We start from the raw sequence: 22,362 nt of genomic DNA, 5'->3' as shown, positions 1-22,362 counted from the left end.
TTCTTCCAGACCACTGCGATCCCCTAACCCTTCATCCATCCCATCACCCTTGCTACAAAAGGGGGCCTAGCGTTCATCTCTAACTGCTCTGCTTGTGGGAGCTCCTCACGTCCTCTGCTGAAAGGTGGCAGCCCCTTGGGGCATCTGGGCGGCTCATCCGGTTAAGCATCTGACTCTTGATTTCAGCTCAGGTTGTGATCTCCATGTCGTGGGTTCCAGCCCCGCATTCAGCTCCACATTGGGTGTGGAGCCTACTTAAAAAAAAAAAGGTGGCAGCCCCTTGCTAGAAGGCCACCCTTGTCAGCACTGGTGGGGACAGCTTCGGGGTCCTCTCCTGCAGGTGCACAGATCCAGATGCCAGGCACGCTGAGATCTGGAACACCAAGGGGGGCCGCCCCGTCTCCCTGTGCTGGGGAAGGCCCCAGGATTTCAGGCATTATGATGCCTCAACAACAAAACTGGCCCTTAGGGAGGGGCAGAGTTCTGAAGCTCTAGAAGCTTTGGAAACTGTAGTAGATAGGGGAGTTTTCCTTCGAATGGGGAATGGCGCTGTGTCATACAAAGCCACAGTCGGGAGAGCCTGATGGGGTCAAGTGGAGTTTGCTCTGGATCAGAAGTCAGATGTCTGCAGGCCTTTGCAGTCTTTTGCTTATTAAGCCAGTAGCTGGAATTTCTCAGGCCCTGTTTGCTTCCCTGTCGCTGTGGTGACCTTAATGACAGCAGCCCCAGACAGGCCCCCCACTGCTGTGCTCAGACATGTTCGTTCTGCAAGCAGCTAAAGCAGAGGTGCAGCCCCACTGATAGTCTGTGTCCCTGTCACCCCCACCGCGAGCGCCTCCACCCTTTACACATGGACCTGTTTTCTGTCTTTTGCAGGGTCCCCGGTGGCATATAGATCTCCAGCCATGGGCAGGTCCTGCTCAGTCCCTGGATGAAGAAGTCTTGAGGTTCCTGAGATACATCAGCACCCCCCAGGTTGTATTCCAGGCGCAAGTGGGTTTGGAAACCCTGCGAAAGATGCTGAGCAGCCCCCTTTAAAAAAGGGTTTGGTCAGTGAGGGGGTGGGGAGGTTCTCAGGGACTCTTGGTAGGGACTTGGTAAGGACAGAGTTTCTGAGGCCTTGCTGCTTAAATTTATCCACTTACTTAGAGGCAGATAAGATGCCTCCCATTTGCTTCAGCATCTTCTGCCTTCCAGGGGTATTGTCATCTTGAAATGTTTTAATGATTCATCCCGACGTGTTTTAAAGACCCACTTTAGCAAATTGCTTTGGAAAGCCCTTTGAAGCTACAGATTCATGCCCGTGAGTAGGCAGTCAAGTGTGTCACAAAACAAAACCATCATCTGGAGGTTCAAGTTCCATTTTGTATTTGGAGGAATCTGCCTTTTCACTCTTCCCCCACAGATGCTTGGCAGACCAAGACCCGCTAGGCCAGAGAGCCGAGGAGATGTTGCAGGCAGTCTGAGAAGCTACCGAATCCAAAGGCACTCAGTTCTTATTGCACTGAAAATCATGATGGAGCATCGGCGTTTATTAGTCACTTAACACACTGTGACAGCTCCCGCCTAGGCTGAGTCTGTGCCCCCAGCAAGGAAAGGGACTGTCCACTAAGCAGAATCTATGGCTCTTGACATGCCAATCAGGAGATTCCATCCTCAAGTAGCCTGATCCTGGGGACAGAGAGACATTAGAAAAGATCAAAGCCCAAGGGAAACTTTGCCCTGAACTGAGAGGTGTTAGGAAATTAGGAACTCACACTGCCTAGAAGGTACGTAGGCCCACTGGGAAGGTGCCCTGGGGGCTGGTGTGGCACTGGAGGTCCCAGGCTCTTTTGATGTCCCTTCAGCCCACTGGTTCTGGGCATCCCACTTCTCCTCCAACGCCTTCCTGGCAGCAGAGCCCATTTTTCATCTGTGGAGAGAATATGTTTCTAGATCTTTGGAAGGCTAGTTTAGGGGTAAAAGAAAGTCCCATTTTTCATATGATGCAGTCAGACAATTGGATCTTAATATCTGTCACCTAGACATGGAAATAAAAGCTTGTTGAGTTAATCATGAGTTATGTAGGATGATAAATTGATCCCTGTGCTTTACATAATTGCATCTTATTTTACTGCTGCAAATTAATTTGGTGGACTTTGATAGACTTAATTAAAATGCTGAAATTTTAATTTTATGGTTTGGTTTTTACATGAAGGACCTCTTGACTGCGACTTTAAGAAGCCCTTAAGACACCAGAGAAAAATGCGAGGTGTTAGCTTTATGAATTTGAGAACTATGGGCTCCACCCCCCAAAATAAGTTGACCAAGTAAAAGTCTCCAAATTCCATTTTATATGTATTTCAGGTTAATGTTCTGTAACTTATAAAAGGCATATTTACTTAGAAGAAGTTCATGAGGCATGAAAGGGATATTTCAAGCCCCTCTTGGATTTTTCCCATGAGTTATACGTTGAGAGGAGAAAAATTTTGAGGAGAAAAGAAAAGCATCCTACAATGTAGCCTGATATGACCCTGGGCAATTTATTTTGCTTCTCTAGCTCTTACTGCTCTGATCTTGAAAAGGAAGAGAGTTATTAAATTATTTCTTAGGTTTCTCCCAGTTCTGTAAGCTTATACTCTGCCGAGAGTAGTATAGGATCGTTACTAAGTATTTTTGAGCACCTACTTCGTGCCAGGAGCTGTGCCAGGCCCTGGGAATACAGTCTCTGCCTTCAAGCAGCTAAGAAACTAGTTGGGAAGGTAGATAAATGGACATATTATTCAGCTGGATGAGTGTGACAATAAAGATCTGGTTGTTGAAGCTCACTAGAAGGATTTTCATCCTCCAGAAAAACTGAGATAAAGTTCTAGATCTCACGGTGGTTTTGTAATCAGGGGTCGTTTTGCCCAGGTGAGGTCCTATGTTTTCTGTACTTCTAAGTCACTGGGAAGCCAGCGGGTGGGAGCTCATCAGAGATGACACTAACTGATTCTTAATCAGAATCTTTTGCTAAACAGTGTTCCCTCCCCCTCTCTATGCAATGCAGAGGTTTTTGGGGGTTTTGTTGTTGTTGTTTTGTTTTTTTGGCTGTTTTGGGGGCTTAGCCTTCATTTAGAACTCATCTTGACAATGAAAGCCTACAAAATTGGAAGTATATTAGAGTCACTATTCCCTAAAATTTCCACAGTTAGCAGTAGTGAGTCATAATGGGCCAGGGAGGAAAAAACCCTCTGAAGGTACTAAAGCAAATTCCACCCCCATCCTCTTATGCTGCTATTTAAAATTAAAAAAAAAAAAAAAAAGATCTCCCTCAAATCTGTGTTCAAGCTTGCACAGCAAGGCCCAGCATTTGATGTGTGCATCACCGATGTATTCATTCCTCAAGTCAGCAGGCATTTGTTAAACACCTGTTTGGTAGCCGGCACTGACTAGGGCGGACAAGCTGAATCCAATACCAACACATACTGGCAGACAGCTGGGATGCAAGAGTTGTGCGCTCCCTAACAGGGGCGGGGGGAACGGATGGGTGGGGGAGTTTCCCCAGACCAGGGGAGCTTGGAAACAGAAGCACGGGGCAGGGGACAGTGCAGCATTAGACCTCAATGGGGGGGCACCCCTGGACTTGTGCATTGTGGTGGCCCTGATGACATGAGACACTGAGGTCCTGAAGTTTTAAGGAAACCCCAGAGGATGGGATGTTTGGTAGAGTGTGCACAACATCAAGCTCAGTTTAATTAGGTATTGTTTTCTAATGTCAAAGACCAGAATTACATCTCTGAGTTCCAGAGTCGATGATACGCTGTCTGCTGCTAACAAGAAATGGTTAAATCATAAACACAGTGCTCTGTTCTAAGGGAAGGCTCCAGATCCAGCTTTTTATGGCCGCCCCCAAACCATATGCCTCTAGGAAGCAGGCCTTGCAGCACAAAATTAAGCAACAGTTTCTGTTTTAAAAAAGAAAAAATAGATTTTAAAACATTATCTGTCTCTCCATCCATCCATCTATCCATCCATCCATCCATCCATCCAGTCATCTACCCATCTATCTATTTGTAAGAATAACATAAAAATCGGGCACCTGGGTGGCTCAGTTGGTTAAGCGACTGCCTTCGGCTCAGGTCATGATCCTGGAGTCCCGGGATCGAGTCCTGCATCGGACTCCCTGCTCAGCAGGGAGTCTGCTTCTCCCTCTCCCGCTCCCCCCTCTTGTGCTCTTTCTCTCTCTCAAATAAATAAATAAAATCTTAAAAAAAAAAACAAAAACAAATAGGGCGCCTGGGTGGCTCAGATGGTTAAGCGTCTGCCTTCGGCTCAGGTCATGATCCTGGAGTCCCGGGATTGAGTCCCGCATCGGACTCCCTGCTCAGCAGGGAGTCTGCTTCTCCCTCTGATCCTCCCCCCCTCTCATGCTCTCTCTCTGTCTCATTCTCTCTGTCAAATAAATAAATAAAATTAAAAAAAAAAAGAATAACATAAAAATCCAAGCCCTGGAGATGCAGACTTTACAACTTTATTTTTTTTTAAAGGATTTTTTTTTTTTAAAGATTTTATTTATTTATTTGAGAGAGAGAGAATGAGAGACAGAGAGCATGAGAAGGAGGAGGGTCAGAGGGAGAAGCAGACTCCCTGCCGAGCAGGGAGCCCGATACGGGACTCGATCCCGGGACTCCAGGATCATGACCTGAGCCGAAGGCAGTCGCTTAACCAACTGAGCCACCCAGGCGCCCCAGACTTTACAACTTTATAACAATTGTATCTATTATATTTACTGCTACACACACACACACACACACACACACACACACACACACACCCCAGGATAAAAGCAACAAAAATACAATTCTTTCCTTAAATTTTGCCTTTCAAAATAACGGTATTACATAAACATACAATTGATCATTGAAGTGATTCTGCCAGAAGTCCCCAGATTTTAAGGGTTCCCTTTGTCAGATTCTACTTATGGGTTGCCAGAAATTCTGTTCCCTCTTTTGGGATACCAAATGAAATGAGAATAAACTAATCCCTTTATGGGGTGCCTGGTTGGCTCAGTTGGTGGAACATGTGAATCTTGATCTTGGGGTTGTGAGTTCGAGCCCCACATTGGATGTAGAGATTAAAAAATAATAAGCAAATAAATAAATAAATAAAATTTAAAAAAATAAATGAATCCCTTTAAGTTAAATAACTAAAATGCATTTCAGAAAATATTTTTTCCTGGAGTCTCTTCTCCTTTGTCCAGGCCTAATTTGCTAAAATTACAAGGGGAATTAGAGAGAGAGAACATAATTACTGAAATTGGGGCTTAGCTAGGAGTTACTGCCCTCAATTATTTTGCTTGCAAGAGTTTCTTGAAGCCCTGGCCATAAATCTTAATGAGAAAGTTTGAAAAATCAATATTTAATTAATTTTTAGGAGCTGAATTTTACCGAGTACTCCTAGTTGTTTTCAAAAGCTAATGTCTACCAGTGAGATGGGTAATAAATGGTTAAAATGGAAAAACTCCTGTGTTATATTTTTGAGCAAGGAGAGGAAAGGGCAACATTAGCAGAGAGAGTGAATGGAAAAGAATGTCTTTTCAACAGGGATATATCTGTGCAAGATGAAATCTGCAGAAGAAGAAATGCTTGAAGTGTCACCTTTAATAGACTAAAACTCTCCTCCCCAACATTGAAAGGAAGGGCAGCTGAACCTCAGTGCCCTGAACCTTGACCCTTATTATTTCTGATTCTTGGAGGCCTCTCCCTAAGTGTCATTGCCTGCGTGGCTGGCTTTTTGCTAGGGGTGGGTTTGGAGGGGTTGCTGTTTTCATTTTAAAGCTCGGGCCCAAGTGCAGCCTCCTCCCTGAATTTGCTAAGGCACAGGTGAGGCCAGGCTGGATCGTTTCATCTTTTGTGGGGCTTTACAAAAGGGTGTCTGTAAACTCACAGGACCACCTGCAGAAGAATCACCTGGAGGAGTGTATTAAAATGCATGTTCCCAGGCATCCACCTCAAAGATTCTGACTTTACAGATCCGGAGTGGGCCTCAGGAATCTGTATTTTCAAGTACCTCCTGGATCCACCAGAATGTAGGTGGACCACACCTTGAGAAACATGGCGGGAGAGGCGAAACTTAAGTTTCAGTGGTGTTAGGAGAGAGTTAGGAACAAGAACCTGTGAATGTCCATATCCTGTTCTGTGATTAGAGAGGTTCTTAGGGAAGAGTACACACAAAGAAATGGGAATCATCATACAACTGTAATAAAAATACTCTAGGAAGCTGCCCTAGAGCAAATGGGACAGGCTTAGGAGGTCCAGCTATGCTTTAGGGGCCTACAGAACTGCCTATCTGACCACCTGCAGTGGGGCAGAACGTGGGGCAGAGCAACAATGAAGGTGCCGATGTTTAAGGCACAGTAACCCGCCCACTAGTAAGACGGGCCCAGTGAACACATTGAACATTGATTGATTAGATTAACAGTTTTTCCTCCCTTGGTGGGTGAGTGGGGCCTAGGAAGTAGGCAGACAGAAGCATAATTTCCACATATCTGTGGGAGAATAGTAAGAAATGAATTATACAAATTAACATGTTGATGCACCCACTTAATAAATGTATTCTGTAATAGTTGCTTGAGAGAAGATTCGATTCCATTTTCTATTTTTCCCTTTAAACAGTGATAAGACATCAGTTGAGGGGAAGAATACATATATAGGGTTTCGTATTTTAAGCTTCCCTCTAAATTGTGCAAATCCTAGCAATGGACTCTCTCCTTTATCTCTGATAAATAGTGCTGGATGATTTTTCCAGGCCAGCAGCCCTAGATTACGGCAAGAGTAAGGGAGATGCCGTATCCATTGAATAAGCTACATATATATAAGCTTTTCAGATTAGAATTTTGGAAGCTCCATTGAATAAAAGAATTGGGCAAATTTAGAGTATCATCATAAGAAGAAAATAATTTGCTGTTATGTTTTCCAGTGAATCAGAGTAATGAACCTGAGAACATCCTTTGCACATGGAGTGCTCTGTTGTTCATGATGTGACAGCCAGAGCTGCTGCATGATTCGTGGAGCATCATGATGATGATGGGCGTTTTGAGGGGTTAGGGGGAAAACTGATGCTCAGTAATGTAATACTGGCCACGGAAGAATACCTTGGTCACAGAACCTGCTCTCTTTGGTTCCAGCAGCCCCAGTCATGCACACTGTGCTAGCCTTAAACACAAGTCAGAATTCCTTATACAGGGTCTTTGCTTAATGTGCGTTTGAAATCAGAGACTTGCTTCTGCTTGATTTAGATACATGTTCCTTTGGTTTCCTTATCTAATTTTGATGGATGAGTTAAAAGAAGCGCTTTGGTTAGCTCAGGAAGAGCTTCCTTCCTGCGTGGGGCTCTTGCTCTTCTCCCCTAGGAGGAAGCTCATTAGTACACTGTTTCACAAAGAATATGGTTTGGGGAGCAGGAATGACGAATTAATTTCACTTGACCCTTGATCAGCTGTTTACCTGGGATAATGCATGCTCCCTTTCTGGACCACGGTGGTCCCAGCTTATCTGCCTGAGATAAGGAATTGATAATCTGTATCCTTCTGAGACCCGTGCCCACAATCATATCTCACAACTTCCTGTAGGAACACTGTGAGCTATAGACCTGGTGTTTTGCCAGCACTGTTCTCCATGTCTGGAATGCCTCTCTTGATCTCAGCTTCCTGGTCAACTTCTGTTCATCCTCCAAGGCTAACACACCTCTGCAAAGCCTTTCTGGATCCCTCCTCTCTGCCACCTTTGCTCCTGACTTGTTCTCCCTTGCATACTCTGTGCTATATACCTATAGTAGCGCTTAACTTCCCTTCAAACCTACCTACAGTCTCCACAAGTGTCCTTCTAAATCCAGTATTTGGAGTTCCTCTGAACATTTGACAGCAGTCTTGTGTTTCCCTGGGGAAAGGAGTAGTTAGTTAGCAGTGGAGAAGGATGTAACTCTCCTGTTACGGCTTTCAGGGACTGGGGAAGCAGTTACTCCCTACCTGCCATTTATCATCCAATGCTTTAAATTATTCATATTGATTTCTAATCCTTACAGATTGCATGCAATCACATGAGCACAGACAGCCTCACTACTGACTCCAGCCCTGCAAAGAAGCCTTGGTCAGTCTGTCTTGATGACAGGTTTGGCTTAGCTCATCAGATCCGCAGCAAGCAATGCCGCCTCTACTCTTTAGGGTAAGTGCATTTTGTAGCAGAACACAAAACACTCCTGCAAGTGGCCAAGGCTTTTTCAGCAACACAAAGTTATGAACGGTCGCGGTGTATAACAGGTGCTATACTTTGCCTCCTGCCATCGTTTCAGACCCCTCTGGCTGACATGTAACCAGGCACTGCACTTGCAGATCACTGGAAGTGGCCGGGGCCATTTTCTCTCCCATTGGGCTAGTGGCAAGTTGGCAACTTCAATTTTCAGCATGATGATGAGCCTCTTGGTGCAGCCAATGACTTCCAGCTGGAATTATGGCATCCTTGTTACAAAGAGAGAGAGATTAAGAATTAAGAGAAAGAAGAACAGCAAGCATATCAGAAATGCTATACACACTTACGATGAGTGACCCAAGATAAATGGCCACTGTTGGATTTTTATGTTTTGGGCCAATGGTAAATCTGTGTGTACTTTACATTAAAAAGAAAGAAAAGGGAATTCTTGTGAAAACAGTGTGATTTTGTCAAAACTGTGGGAAATATTAATATTCAGTTATTCAGGCTGAAAATGACCTAAATATACAAATGGATTTAGAGAGCCTTCTATAAAAGGGCAAATATAAAGTAATGAGACTATTTCACCAATTACAGTAGTACTCACATCCAGACCTGAACTTACAAATATGTGTCTCAAAAAAAGGCAGAGAAGAGTTATTTTTATTGGGAATACCCTATTCCACAGACTCTTTGTGGAAGCTGTGTGATGAGGTTCTTAGGCAAGACCCTTGAAGTCCATTACAAAAGTACTGGGGACCCTAACAGGTGTCTTGTGCTTGTTTCTCACTGATAGGTTTCAGCACTTCTGTGATTTATATTCACATACATGAGTAACAACTCATGAATCCTAGATGATAAAGGGGGGGGGTAGGCAGATATTTGGGTATGTGCCCAGAGGATCACCATCGTTGTCAAACTTTACCAAACAAGAATTCTTAGTTACAGTCATTGTGAACTTTTTGTAAAAACGAAAGAGTTCAAATAAGAGTTTCAGGATAATGGAACCGTTCTTCTGTAGGTTCACTGAAGAGTCAGTATCAATAGGGGAGCTTGGTACACACAGTAGGCACTCAATATATGCTTGCTACATAAATGATTGCTTGAGGTAAGGAGACTAGGGAGAGACGCTGGTTATGCTGTGATTTAAACCAGGAGGCTGAGGCTTAGGAAATTAGTTGCTCAGCCACTTGATTAGAACAGAGGGGAGCCCACCAGCTATGCTTCAAGCTTATAGAAAGAATGGGAAGTTTTGACAGTAGCCTTTATTTTCTATCATATTAAAAATGTATGAAAGTAGGTCATAAAAGTAATTGCATAGTACCACATGCAAATTGGAGATCTCAGCTTGGTCCTGTTTTCTTGCTCTGAACTGCCTTTGTATTTTACTTATGATTTTACTCCCTGGAATAATTTCATTTAAAGCATATCCCTGAGTAAAATGAAACTGGGAAAGCTATTGGGGGGGGGGAATCTTTAAATTCCTTTTTGCTTTCCTTAAACTTCAGAGCCATTAGATAAGATAGTTCTGCTCTAAGATTTCAGATTACTTCATGTGAAAAGGTAGTTTCTTACTTTCATTGAAATGTTCACTATTCAAACACAACTTTATAAAGAGCTTAGATAAGAACAGTTGAATTCCGCTGGGAACAGACGTGACTAGATTATAAGGGCCAACATTTGATTCAAAACCAAAAAAATGCTTAATTGAAAACGAAACTAAAAAAAATATTTCAGATGGGTAAAAAAAGGATGCTTTGGATTGTAGATGTACAAGGAGGTTGCCCTGTGACTCAGAACTGAGAGCCAGGAGAAGCCTACCCCCTTCTCAGGTGAATTCCTTGCCTGGAGGCAAGAAAATAATCAGCTGACAACATTCCAGTTGATGCTGAGGGAAGAAAGAGACCCAGGCCAGAAGCGGTGGTCCTGAAATGAGGCACAAGAACGGGGGATGTGGGCCCCAGATTCTCAGTGTTCGGGAGTATTGGGGTAGTTGCGAGATGGCAGGGAGGGCAGGTGGCAGGTGGGTCATGGGGCCCCTACACCAGGCCAGTATGTGCTCTCAGCCCCAGGACTCTTGGCAGTAGCAAGACCAGGTCACTGCTGTGCCCAGTCATTCCCAGGCAGACTGAGGATGACGGATAAAGCCGCGGCTCGGGGTAATCTTCCTAGAGAGGAGAAGAGATCTGAGGACAGAGGAACAGAAGACAAAGGCTGCCTGTCTTTCCTCCATCCCAAGAACTAAAGCAGGAATCACCTCCACCTTATCTCAGAGTTTGGAATGTCTTTCCTAGGAGTCAAAGCTTTTTATTCTGCAGTTAATGTAAAAGCATTTTTTCCAGGAGAGTGCACTCTGTGTGAAGTTCAGTTGAAAATTAAAATCAGATCCTTTTCAACTTTGAAATGGGGGTAGAATAGACCAATTAAGATAGGGGAAGGTGCTGTACAGGAAGGTTATATTACAGGGAGGGGGAAGAGAAGAGAAAGGAGGGGCTGTGGGTTTAGATGATCATGTCATCTGCCTGACCTCTTCAGCTGGGGCCCGCCCTGTAAGTCTTCTGTGTGAGGTGGAGGGGGAGGAGGTGAAGGGTGAGGACTGCGGGGGAGGAGGGTGGTAGCTAAAGTGAGTGGGGAAAAATCACCTATTTTATCCTGCCTTTCAAAGTTTGTTATTTCAGGGGTAGGCGCGAGAGTGGAAGAGGGAACTTGGGATTATGCATAGGTAAATCTTTTTCATCTCTTTTTTAGTTCTCCGGTAGCTGGCACCATTTGGTTTCAAGGCATAAATTCTCAGCATGAGACAGAAGAACGTTTGATAGATGACACATGGTTAGGCAACAACCAGTATCTTAAGCAGAAAAGCTGGGACTTCTGGGTGCCATGAGCATTTCAAGAGGAATGAACAAGCTCCAGAGCCAAACATTTTCAACTTGTAATAGTTTAATTCACATAGCTGGAGCTCGTAGTATATATGAATGAGGAATCAGAAAATCATGGACCCAAAGATCCTTTTTAGATAATTTTCTTCCTAATCACCACCCCACCCTGTGAAATTTTAAAGCCATAGATAAACTGTCTGTTTATGTAATGTATGTATCTGTGCTTTCTATGTAAAAAGAGGAAGTTTTCTTGGCTACCAAGAATGGATTTTTGCCCCCTTAGGGGTGATATCTTCCCTGTTGAGAATATATGTTTTAGATGAAATCTTGGCATTTCACACAATGTTATTTAACAAAAACTAACAATTATAACATATTTTTACCCACTATTCAGTGTCATTTGTGCTTTGAAAAACCTATTTCTCCCCCTCTAGTTGTTGCCAGTTTACAGATCTAATCATAATCACCTCAATAATCAGATAATAGATAACCTAATTATCTATTAGATCTCATAATAGATGAGATTTGGCCATTTGGCCAGATTCTCTGGGTCCTGCAGCATTGAAGAATGGGTTACTGAAATTCCTGGGGACACAGTTGTCTTACTTCTTCCCACCTTTATGCCTTCGGTGGTCACAGTTAGAAACCTTCCCTATATCTGCTTTTATTTTTTTTAAACAGTTTTGTTTAGTCATAATTCACATACCATACAATTCACTCATTTAAGACATACAGTTCAACGGTTTCTCGTTGCTACGTCAAATTTAGAACATTTTCATCACCCCAAAGAGGAAGTCATATACCCAGTAACGGTCATTCCCATTTTCTCTCCAATACCTTTCCTGCTTTTCACCCCTCATCCTAGGCAACCACTAATCTACTCTCTGTCCATAGATTTGCCTATTCTGGACATTTCATATAAATGGAAGCATGCAACACGTGGCCTTTTGTGACTGGCTTTTTTCACTTAGCATAAAGGTTCATCCATGATGTAACATGTATCATTACTTCATTCCTTTTTATGGCTGAATAATATTCCATTATATGGATATACCACATTTTATTTATTCACTCATCAGTTGATGGACATTTGGGTTGCTTCCACTTTTGGGCTATCGTGAATAGTGTTGCAGTGAACATTCATTGTGTGGACATATGTTTTCACTTCTCTTGGGGATATATTTCCTTTTTCCTTTGGTAACAGAGCTTGTGAGTTTTGCAGGGCACCTGGCACCTTGCTGAAGACTGTATACCCTAGCCTTCCTTGAAGCTGCAAGTGGCCATATGATTAGCTTTGAGCAATGAGATATGAGTGAATGTGATGTGTTGAACTTCTAAGCCATGCCCTAGGAAGAAAGGATGTGACCTTCATTCTCCTTGTACTTTTCCTGCTGGCTGGAATGCAGATGTGGTGGCAGGGAATGGAACAATTGTCTTAGATCATGAGATAGAAGCCTTATGATCTACATTTCTTGCTTCATGGAATAAACATTAAGTAGAACGTCCCTATAAAGAGAATTTTCTTTAAGATTTTATTTATTTATTTGACAGAGAGAGAGCACAAGTAGGCAGAGCAGCAGGCAGAGGGAGAGGGAGAAGCAGGTTCTCTGCTGCACAGAGAGCCCAATGCGGGGCTCGATCCCAGGACCCTGGGACCATAACTTGAGCCGAAGGCAGATGCTTAACCGACTGAGCCACCCAGGCGCCCCTAAAGGAGAATTTTCTATGGTGAATTCTCTTTCCAGTTAAATAAGAGCAGAAAATGATTTTCTTACATACTAAATACATTTTTTTTTTTGCTGTAAGTGATAGTTTTGTTTTGGTTATTTCATTATTTTACTATAGTTATTTGTTCAGAAATCTCTCTTCATTACGACTGGTGAGCTTCAGATCAAGGGTTATATTTAATTTATCTATTTGTCTCTGGTGTCTAGTATAGTGCCTTAAACATATTAAAGTGCTTTTTTAAAAAAATATTTATTTATTTATTTGAGAGAGAGAGAGTGAGCAAGAGAGAGAGCATGAGCTGGAGGACGGACAGAGGGAGAGGCAGAGGGAGAAGCAGACTCCCCACTGAGCAGGGGGCCTGGCATGGGGCTCGATCCCAGGACCCTGAGATCATGACCTGAGCTGAAGGCAGATGCTTAACTGACTGAGCCACCCAGGTGCCCCTTAAAGTGCTTTATAAATATTTGTTTATATACACAAATAAGACAGTGAAACATAGCCTGCCCCGTTGCCATGTTGGATACTGTACTATGTATTCTGGGAATTCCAGATCCTACCTAATTTTCTAGTTTTCTCTCACTGGAGCAGCATTTTGTAGATTTCTCTGTCAGCACTCATCTCATTGCTCAGCACTTGGGATTCAGAAATAAGCAGAATATTACACTGTGTGTTAACTAATTTGAATTTAAATAAAAATTTGAAGAAGTACCACTTGAAGAAATGAAAGTAAGAATTATAGACATTGATTCAATGAATGCTGTTTATTACTTTCCAATTTAGTACACTTATGTATTAAGTATTTCTTATTTAGTAACATGAATTACCCCAAAATGACAAATTTCAATATTTTGATGTTATTTAGTTTATCATACAAAATAGTTCCTCGCTGTTTGATGATGAACTTAAATATATATGTGTGTGCTTATGATATCTCTAATAGAGAACACTTGTACATGTGTAGAGAATTTCTGGAAGGATACACAAAAAATTGCTAACTGTGATTATCTCTGGAAATTAGTGGCCAAAATTTCTAGAGCTAGAAAACTTTTACTTTTCATTTTATCTATTTCTTTGAACTCTTTCTGTGAGTATTGCTATTTTTTATTATAAAAAATTAGTTTAAATTGAAAACATCAATATATAATAAAGTGCCTTACTAAAAAATTTAGTTACAAAAGTCTATGTGTTTAATTTAATCCTTAAATTTTTTTGAAGTCTTGATAGAGTAGAAAATGTTTCCTTGAAAACAATATTGAGAAAATTTACAGAAAGAAATTATTCAAATTTCTGTACTCTAGAAAGTTTATATACAAATTATATTTAATGAGTACTTTTTTTGACATAATATTCTCTTAGTAAAGCTACAAAACTGCCACTTTTCATGAGGTGACCCATAATAACACTGGTTTGCTCATCTAACTTTCAACATACTCAATTAAGTGAAAAATCGCTTGGGGCAGGTGCATTTGGCAACATTCTGGTATATACAGAAAGAAATCTGTCTACTAAAAAATGTTTCGTCATTTTTATTCAATTCTTGGATTTATAGTTCATGGCAGGTTTATAAGTTAGCTGTTGCTGTGTAACAAATCACTCTAAGATTCAGTAGCTTAAAACCATTATTTATTCTTGCTTATATGTCTGCACATCAGCTGTGCTTCAGTTGATTGAGTCTGGGCTCAGTGGGGAGGCTTCAAAGTGAGGTGGCTAAGGGCAGTTCTGTTTTTCATAGAAGGCTGGAGGTTCGACTGGGGTACCTCTGCCTCTCATATCTCTTAGTTTCCTGAGACAGCAAGCTACCCAGGATAAGTTTTCATCATGAGGATGATACAAGAGAGTGGACAGAAGTACTTAAAGCCTAGTCTCAGAACTGGCATACTGTCACTTCCTTCCAAAAAGCAAATTACATAGTCAAGCCAAAAAATCAAGAGGCAGGAAAGGACACTCTGCCCATGATGAGCATAGCATGGCAGTAGTATGAAGGAGTGAAGAATTAGAGCCAGCAAGTCAATCTGCCACACCAGATTAGATCATGGAAAAATTGGGGGGAAACTAGGATAGAGATTACAATGGTCTGAGCTGTGTGGGTTCAATAAGAGGTTAAAAATAGGAAACAGGAGAAACCTGAGTGGCTCGGTTGGTTAAGCATCTGCCTTCGGCTCAGGTCATGACCCCAGGGTCCTGGGATCGAGTCCCTCATCGGGCTCCTTGCTCAGCTGGGAGCCTGCTTCTCCCTCTGCCTGCCGCTCCCCCTGCTTATGCTCTCTCTCTCTCTGACAAATAAATAAATAAAATCTTTAAAAATATATAAAAATAGGAAACAGGATCTGTCGGGTAATCTGTCATTTGTGAGAGGAGTGCTAAATCTTCTAGCCAAAAGGGTAGAGAGAATTACAGCTGAGGGACAGCAGAGGGTTAACATGCCATGGGTCCAGCGAGGGAAAAAGCAGTGGAGTAGAAGTAAAGGTAAAGAACAAGGCAAATAAGAGTATAGTAAGAATGTCTAGGTGGAGGATTTCTGTACTGAAGACTTATTTTAGTCACCTAAAAGCAGGTCAATAATTGTTAGCCAATGAGCTTGTATGTTTCCAAATTATGAAATACCTGAGACAGTAAAGTCTAAGAGAATGAAGCATTTCTGCACTGGGTTCAGGTTTGGTCAATGTATTATAGATACTCTGAGATTTTGGTATCTTAAATCACATCTAATTATAGTATTTCGGGCAAAGAAGCCATAATCACCATTTAAAAAAATAGTCCTCTTTCATTTAACTTCATGTTTTTCATCCAAACTGGTGCTTTAATCAAAGTGATGAATATAACTCCACCTAATATGTCTGAGTAATATGACGGAGTAAATTAAAAATGTGTTAAGTATATGAATGTTCCACATGATGTGTTACATACTGGGTACTTAAGAAAAACTAATTCATAATTTTTTCCTCCTGTTGATGTGAATTTAGATGAGGTATCTCTTCTATTTCTTGAGTAGAACCACACACAGTTGCCTTTTCTTTAGCTGTACTATTTTAAATTATATTCCATTTCTAAGGAAACAGCTATTGTCTTTAAGTCAGACCTCATGCATTGTGGCCATTAGAATGGAGGCAAATTACCTCATTAGTAGACCGCCCCTCTCCCTAAGGGAACTGATCCCGACGCTTATATTTTTGACGTATTCTGAGAAAACCTCTTAAGATCACTGGACAGTCTTGTTTCGTTGCTGCTATGGTTTAAATCTTTGTCAAAAATTAATTTGGTATGCCTGTACATGTTTGAACATGTGATTCTCTGGTCTGCATTTAGCAGATGATTTCTCTGCTTGCTTTTTACCCAGAAGCTTTTAGCTCTAATGCTTTTTGTGAAAGAAGAAGTTTTATTGAATGTGTGCAGTTAGCTGTGTGTTAAAACAGGAGAAAACTTGATAAGAATAAGAAAATTGGCCTTAGAATCATTTTGTCAATCCAACACTTTTGCTTCATTATAGTTTTCTTGTTATTGATTTCCATCCTTTTTCTTTATAGGCTAGGGAGTGATGATACCCAATTTGAGGTTAGCATGGCCAACAATGGATGTGAGGTACATCGTTTTGATCCTAGTGTGAAGTCGGCTCATATTCTGGAGAGTCAGCGCCTCTGGTATCACCGCTTGTCTATCGACTGGCGGGACCCGCATCCAGCTGTGGCTGCCCAAAAACCGCATAGCAACACCAGAAAACTGGGCACCATTTTGAATGAATTTGGGCATCACAAGGTGAGAGTTTTAATTTGATTTCATAATGAAATAAAGCGAACAAGCTCATCAACTTAAAAAAAAATGCAAACCGAGAATTGGATAGTTGAGGATCCAGTTTCAACCTTACTGATGATAACCCATCATTATTTATAGAGTCAGCTCTGTAGACATAAAGTTTTGGCAGGAATCAAGATCTTTAAGTTGATTTGTAGATTGCAGTTGCTGTTGAGTAGTGCTAGGGTTTTGGCCAAGACTGGGCAAGGAAGTAAGAAACCTACTTCTGGCATGGCCTCAAGAGTCCCATTTTCGTTTGGCAATTGATTTTAAATGTTCAGACAGAGTGAACTACTTATGTCAGTCTCAAATACAAAGTAATCGGGGCCAGGTTTTTGTTTGATAAGAGATTGCCCATGAATTGTGTTTCTCACTGTTGTAGCAACTACTTTGAGTCTCCAGGCTCTTGAAGGCCAGAACATATGTATATCTTTGATTAAAACGAACTTTGTAAAATTGAATGGACATGTGTGTTGCAACTGATATAATTATGTCAAAAGATGACAAATCTCTACAAGTATCTTATTGTGAATAGATAGCAAAAAGAAACCCAATCTCTAATCCGTGTTCCTTGAAAGCAATTTTTAGTGTAGACCCAAGCCAATTGCATTCTGTAGGCAAATACTAGATAATTCTCCTGAGTGTACTTGGCTTGTGTTTGTTTGCCAACCCCTCCTGGGCTTGGCCTATTTTGCCTTGCTGTTCTCAGTCAGAGATGGCATGTGATTTAGAACATGCCAAAATGGGTGTTTCTGAAAAACAGTGTATATGGAATTCAATTTTAAACTTGAGTTGGCTGCCTGATCTTTAATAAAAGGGCTTTTCCTCTGCTTTGTTCTTTTTCTTCTCCTCTTCCTCCTGTTCCTCTTCCTCCTCCTTCTCCTTTTTTTTTTTTTAAACTCCTTTTAATTGGACTGCAGGAGCTTCTTCAAGAACCACTTCAAAGAATTTGCTGCTCTGGGGCGCCTGGGTGGCTCAGTCGTTAGGCATATGTCTTTGGCTCCGGCCATGGTCCTAGGGTTCTGGGATAGAGCCCCGCATCGGGCTCCCTGCTCTGTGGGGTGCCTGCTTCTCCCTCTCCCACTCCCCCTGCTTGTGTTCCCTCTCTCTCTCTGTCAAATAAATAAATAAAATCTTAAAAAAAAAAAAAAAAGAATTTGCTGCTCTTCTAACATGTGATTAATTATTGATTTGTATTTTGCTCTGCCATTGACAGTAACTAGCATTTAATAACTGGGAGCCTTAATGAAACACATATAGGATTTGGAGAGTAAAATCTCCAAACAGAAACTGAGATGGGAACATTTTTCAGAAATTTATTTTATTTTTGCCATTTGTTACCTTCAGAGACCTGTTTAAAAAAAAAACGGTTGAAAATTACAGGCTTGATTCTCTAATATGTCAACTCTTGATTATTCAAAGAGCTAGCTACAGATTCTTTGTGTTCATTTGGGACTCTTGTTGCCCCACGTTCATGCTCTTCACACCCTAGCTCTATCTACCCTCACTCTTCAAAGAATAGACTTTGTAGAGACAGCTTTTTTTGATAATATCTCAGCAAAAGATTTGGTAAATGTGAGGATAAAATAGGGCTTTGAAAAATGACCTGTGGATATAATTTATCCAAGCCACATTTCCTATGGAAAATGCATTTTCAGATAACCAGGTATGCACCTGAATTGTGTTTGTTCAACTCCATAGGAGTTGCAGTGGGCAAACCTTTATGCTGAGGATGAACCATGAGATCTTTCATGCTGCCCCTGAGACAGCAGAAATATTTACAGTAGTACCTAAAAAGGATAAATGTTCTAAAGGATCTTTTTATATTCCTAAGGCTACTTATTTTTATTAAAAACATTAGTAATGACATCTAAAAATGGTTGAGATGGTAAATTTTATGTCATGTGTATTTTACCACAATAAAAAAAAATAAACATGAAAGTGATCTGGGTCAGAATTGCCAGGTATATATTTGCTGCTTTAAAAAATCCTTATTGAAGAATTTAAAAGAGACTGATAATTTTTCATAGTTTTTTTTTTTTTTTTTTTTTTTTTTTTTTTGCGAATGCTTTAAAACAAAACAAGGAAAATGAAACCCATCAGTGAATGATTGCTTCCATTAGGAACATGCCTCTAGAAGCTATGTGGTGCCAGATAAAAGGAAACTTCCATTCTGGCCTGCAGCAAGCAAGGTCTGTTTTCATTTTTCTGCATGTGTACAGACACTGGTAAATAGGATGTGGCTCTGGCAGGGCAAGCAAGTAGAACACGAACATACACGCACACACACACACGTCTGTGCTTGAGTCTTGCCTTCTTCACTCATTTCTTCTGCTAGTGACTTTAGAAACCAGGGGGATTTTTGTTGTTTTATTTTCACCTCATGACATTAAACTGTTTCATATAGTTGGGTGCTGTTTTCCATGTGAAGCTGTGATTTTTCTTCTTCTTTTTATCCATCCCTAGATTCCAGCCACTCAGGCCAAAAGGAAAGGCAAACTCTGAGATGGTGACAGAAAGATGCATAGGGCTTCTATTCTGCTTTTAGAACTCTTTGGTAATTTTAATTTCCAACTGTAAATCAAAAACATTTCTAAAGCACCTGGTGAGAGCAACTGCATCAGCAAAAGCAGGAGAATCAGAAGCCAGTCTGTCAGGGAGTAAGATCACCTGGATCCAGCATTAGTAATGATGAACTGTCTTCTTGCTCATGTGCTTGTTGCTGTAAACGATGCATAAGAATTTTTCCAGGATGGTACTAGAAATAGTGAGTCTGAAATTTCTGCTCATATTAATCATAATGTATGTTTTTTTTTTCTTTCTCTAAAGCCTTTATTACACAGAGTATCCTAAATGGTCCAGGCTCAAAAACTTAATGAGAAGTTTTTACTTTCGGTCTTTACCATGCTGTTGATAGTAGGAGTAACAGGACTGCCTTAGAGTTTACCTCTGGAAGCTCAGTGACTTAGGTTTGAAGCACCCATTCCCTCCTTAGTTTTTGGCACTAGGAGGGAGAGTCATTTAACTGCTCTGGTGCTCTGATTGCTGGTGTAATGGGGACCATGATACTCCCTAAATGGATTGCTTTTGAGAATTAGATCAGAGAACACAGTGTGATTTAAAAATGATTTTAGGGGTGCCTGGGTGGCTCAGTCGTTAAGCATCTGCCTTCGGCTCGGGTCATGATCCCAGGATTCTGGGATCGAGCCCCCCATTGGGCTCCCTGCTCAGTGGGAAGCCTGCTTCTCCCCCTCTTACTCCTCCTGCTTGTGTTCCCTCTCTCTCTGTGTCTCTCTGTCAAATAAATAAATAAAATCTTAAAAAAAAAATGATTTTAAATTCAAAGACTTTTAATTAACCATTTCAGGAAGTCTTTACAAAATTTTATAGAAAACATTTTCTGTTTTCTCTCTTTCTTCGTTTTCAGGGAAAATATATCAGATTTCCCTGGAAATTGATAACCGCACCTAATTCCACTCAAGAGTTTTTAATGAAAGCTTTGTGCGAAACTAAGGGCAACTGGTTCTTCAGACAGGGTCGTAGAGAATGGTTATTGTTTGCTGCCCTGGGGCACTGAACAGCTTTGCTGGCGATTGTGTAGAAAGTAAACACTGTGTTGTAGAGAAATTAAATAAGCGGCTGAGAATTAATACAGAGCAGAAGTGGGGGGCGGGGCCTCGGGCTGCGGGTCGGCGGACCGGGTGGAGCAGGACTCGCGCAGCTCAGCGCCGGGGGTGAGTCCTCCCCGGCTGGGGACGCTGCCCGGGGCGGGGTGTCCGCCTGGACCCTCACTGGAGGGGCGGGGCCTGAGTCCCTGGGCCCGGAACCCGCCCGGGATCACCAGACCTCAGGTCTGCTGTGTGGTCCCCGGTGTGCTGGAGAGAAGGAGCGCTTTGAAATTGAACTACAAGAAGATTCCCTTTTCTTTTGCTTATCAAATGGGCAAATATAAACAAGATGTTGATACCGCCCTAGAGTGAACACCATGCTTTGCTGGTGGAAATGGAAAATGATAGACTCAGGAAGAAAATTTCACCGCATGTATAGATTATGTCACTCTTCATTCCTGGAAATTTTCTTTGCCTTAAATTCTGTTTTGTTTGCTATTAGTTCTGCTCTACTAGTTTTTGTTTTGCTTTGTTTTGAGGGGTTTTTTTGATAAATATTTATGTGAAATGTCATTCTAGATTCCTTTATTTTCATTATTATTATTATTATTTTAAAATATAGTTTAATTTATGTCCTTTGTGTTCTTCTCTTACAGTTTTCTCTTTTCGGTTTGTGTTTGGCATAGGGGGGTACATCTTCCTTTTATACTTTTCTTTAAGTCAACTTTAAACTGATTCACCTTTCTTAGAATTATCTGGAGAAATAATACCAATGGACTCATGAGTAAACTGGCTTAATTATGTTTTCTAATACATATTAAAAATACCTAACAAACAAAAGATTTTGAAATGCTTATTTGTATGACCTAAACCATCTTTCATGCCAGTGTGGCTCATATTTAATGTATATATGAATCACCTGGGGAATCTAATTAAAATGCAGATGTTGATTCTGAAGTTCTGGGGTAGAACCTGAGATTCTGCACTCCTAGCAAGCTCTCAAGCTCTGCTGAGGCTGCTAGTTGGGGAGCCATACCTTGAGTAGAAAGGCCTGTACCATAGTCTGAGAAACACAGGAACAGAGGATATGTACTAGTAATTTGTGTCCCCCCGCCCCCCCCAGAGGCCCAGCGCTGGACCACTTTATGTTCTTTTCTTTTCTTTTCTGTTCTTTTCTTTTATTTCAGTAAGAGAGGGAAAGCACAGAGAGAGGGCAGAGGAAGAGGGAGAGAGAGAAAAACCCAAGCCGACTCCACGCTGAGCGTGGAGCCAGGAGTAGGGCTCCATCCCAGGACACTGTGATCAGACCCCAGCCAAAATCAAGAGTCTGCTGCTCAACTGACTGGGCCACCCAGGTGCTCCTGGACCACCTTGTGTTCTAATGTCCTCCACCCTCAGCCTGAGTCCCTGCTAAGGGTGGTATGAGGCACAGATGATGTGCTATGCTCCAGACCGTTTTTCCATTCTCGTGCCAACATGTACCAGATTCCTGTTTCGAACTTGCTGGTTTCTTGGAACAAATTTCTTTCTCAGGAGGGAAGCTCCTTTATAAAAATGTCTCCTAGTGGTCTCCCATACCAGTTCAAGGCCCAGACATGCCCAAGTCCTAGGTGACTAATGGTTTACCCTCCAGCTAAATCTCTGTGTCTCAGACGTATGTTCCTAACTGAGGGGTATATGGCTTAAGAGCAGGGACTCCATTGTGTGGACTCCCATCCCAACTACCTAGTGAAGTGCTCAGGAAATATGTAGGATACTTGACCTGACTTTATACCCAGTATCTTCCTAAATAAACGTGCAGGGTATCGAAGTTTGAATGCTTTATCTTTTCACATAGCCCCACCGCAGAATTAATAAGGGGCAGCTAGAGCATCCAGAGGCCTTAGCCACTGATGTTCAGAATATTTGGGTGGAAAACACCATGGCAACAAGATATGTTATGGTAAAGGTAGAAATCCAGGTGACTCTTTTAAGGCCCAGTGCAATCTTCTGCTTAGACTTGTTTATATTACTTTTTCAAAGAGAGGTGTGTATCTTTCTGTGTATTTGAAGGCAACTTCGTCTTGCAAAAATACTATTTAATCATGACAAGGCTGTTTCTGTGAAATAAACCAGTAGCAATTTAGGAGTAATGAGTCAGCTACGCTCCTG

General features: G+C 41.6%; 1 protein-coding gene across 2 annotated transcripts in view; it reads left to right on the top strand.

Annotated features, from left to right (window-relative positions):
• The window catches only part of METTL24 (methyltransferase like 24), a 155,173-nt gene that overhangs the window by 33,404 nt on the left and 99,407 nt on the right, over nucleotides 1-22,362 (top strand). For both annotated transcript variants that reach the window (XM_034991804.1, XM_034991803.1), the window contains exons 2-4: nucleotides 877-975; nucleotides 8,044-8,183; nucleotides 16,339-16,567. In XM_034991804.1, coding sequence (XP_034847695.1) covers nucleotides 877-975; nucleotides 8,044-8,183; nucleotides 16,339-16,567 — 468 coding nt within the window. The remainder of the gene's footprint in view (nucleotides 1-876; nucleotides 976-8,043; nucleotides 8,184-16,338; nucleotides 16,568-22,362) is intronic.

Source organism: Mirounga leonina, unplaced genomic scaffold, assembly GCF_011800145.1.
Source record: "Mirounga leonina isolate KUSES-001 unplaced genomic scaffold, KU_Mleo_1.0 Mir_53, whole genome shotgun sequence".
In the NCBI taxonomy this organism is placed as follows: Eukaryota; Metazoa; Chordata; class Mammalia; order Carnivora; family Phocidae; genus Mirounga; species Mirounga leonina.
This window is presented reverse-complemented; position numbering and strand designations above follow the sequence as displayed.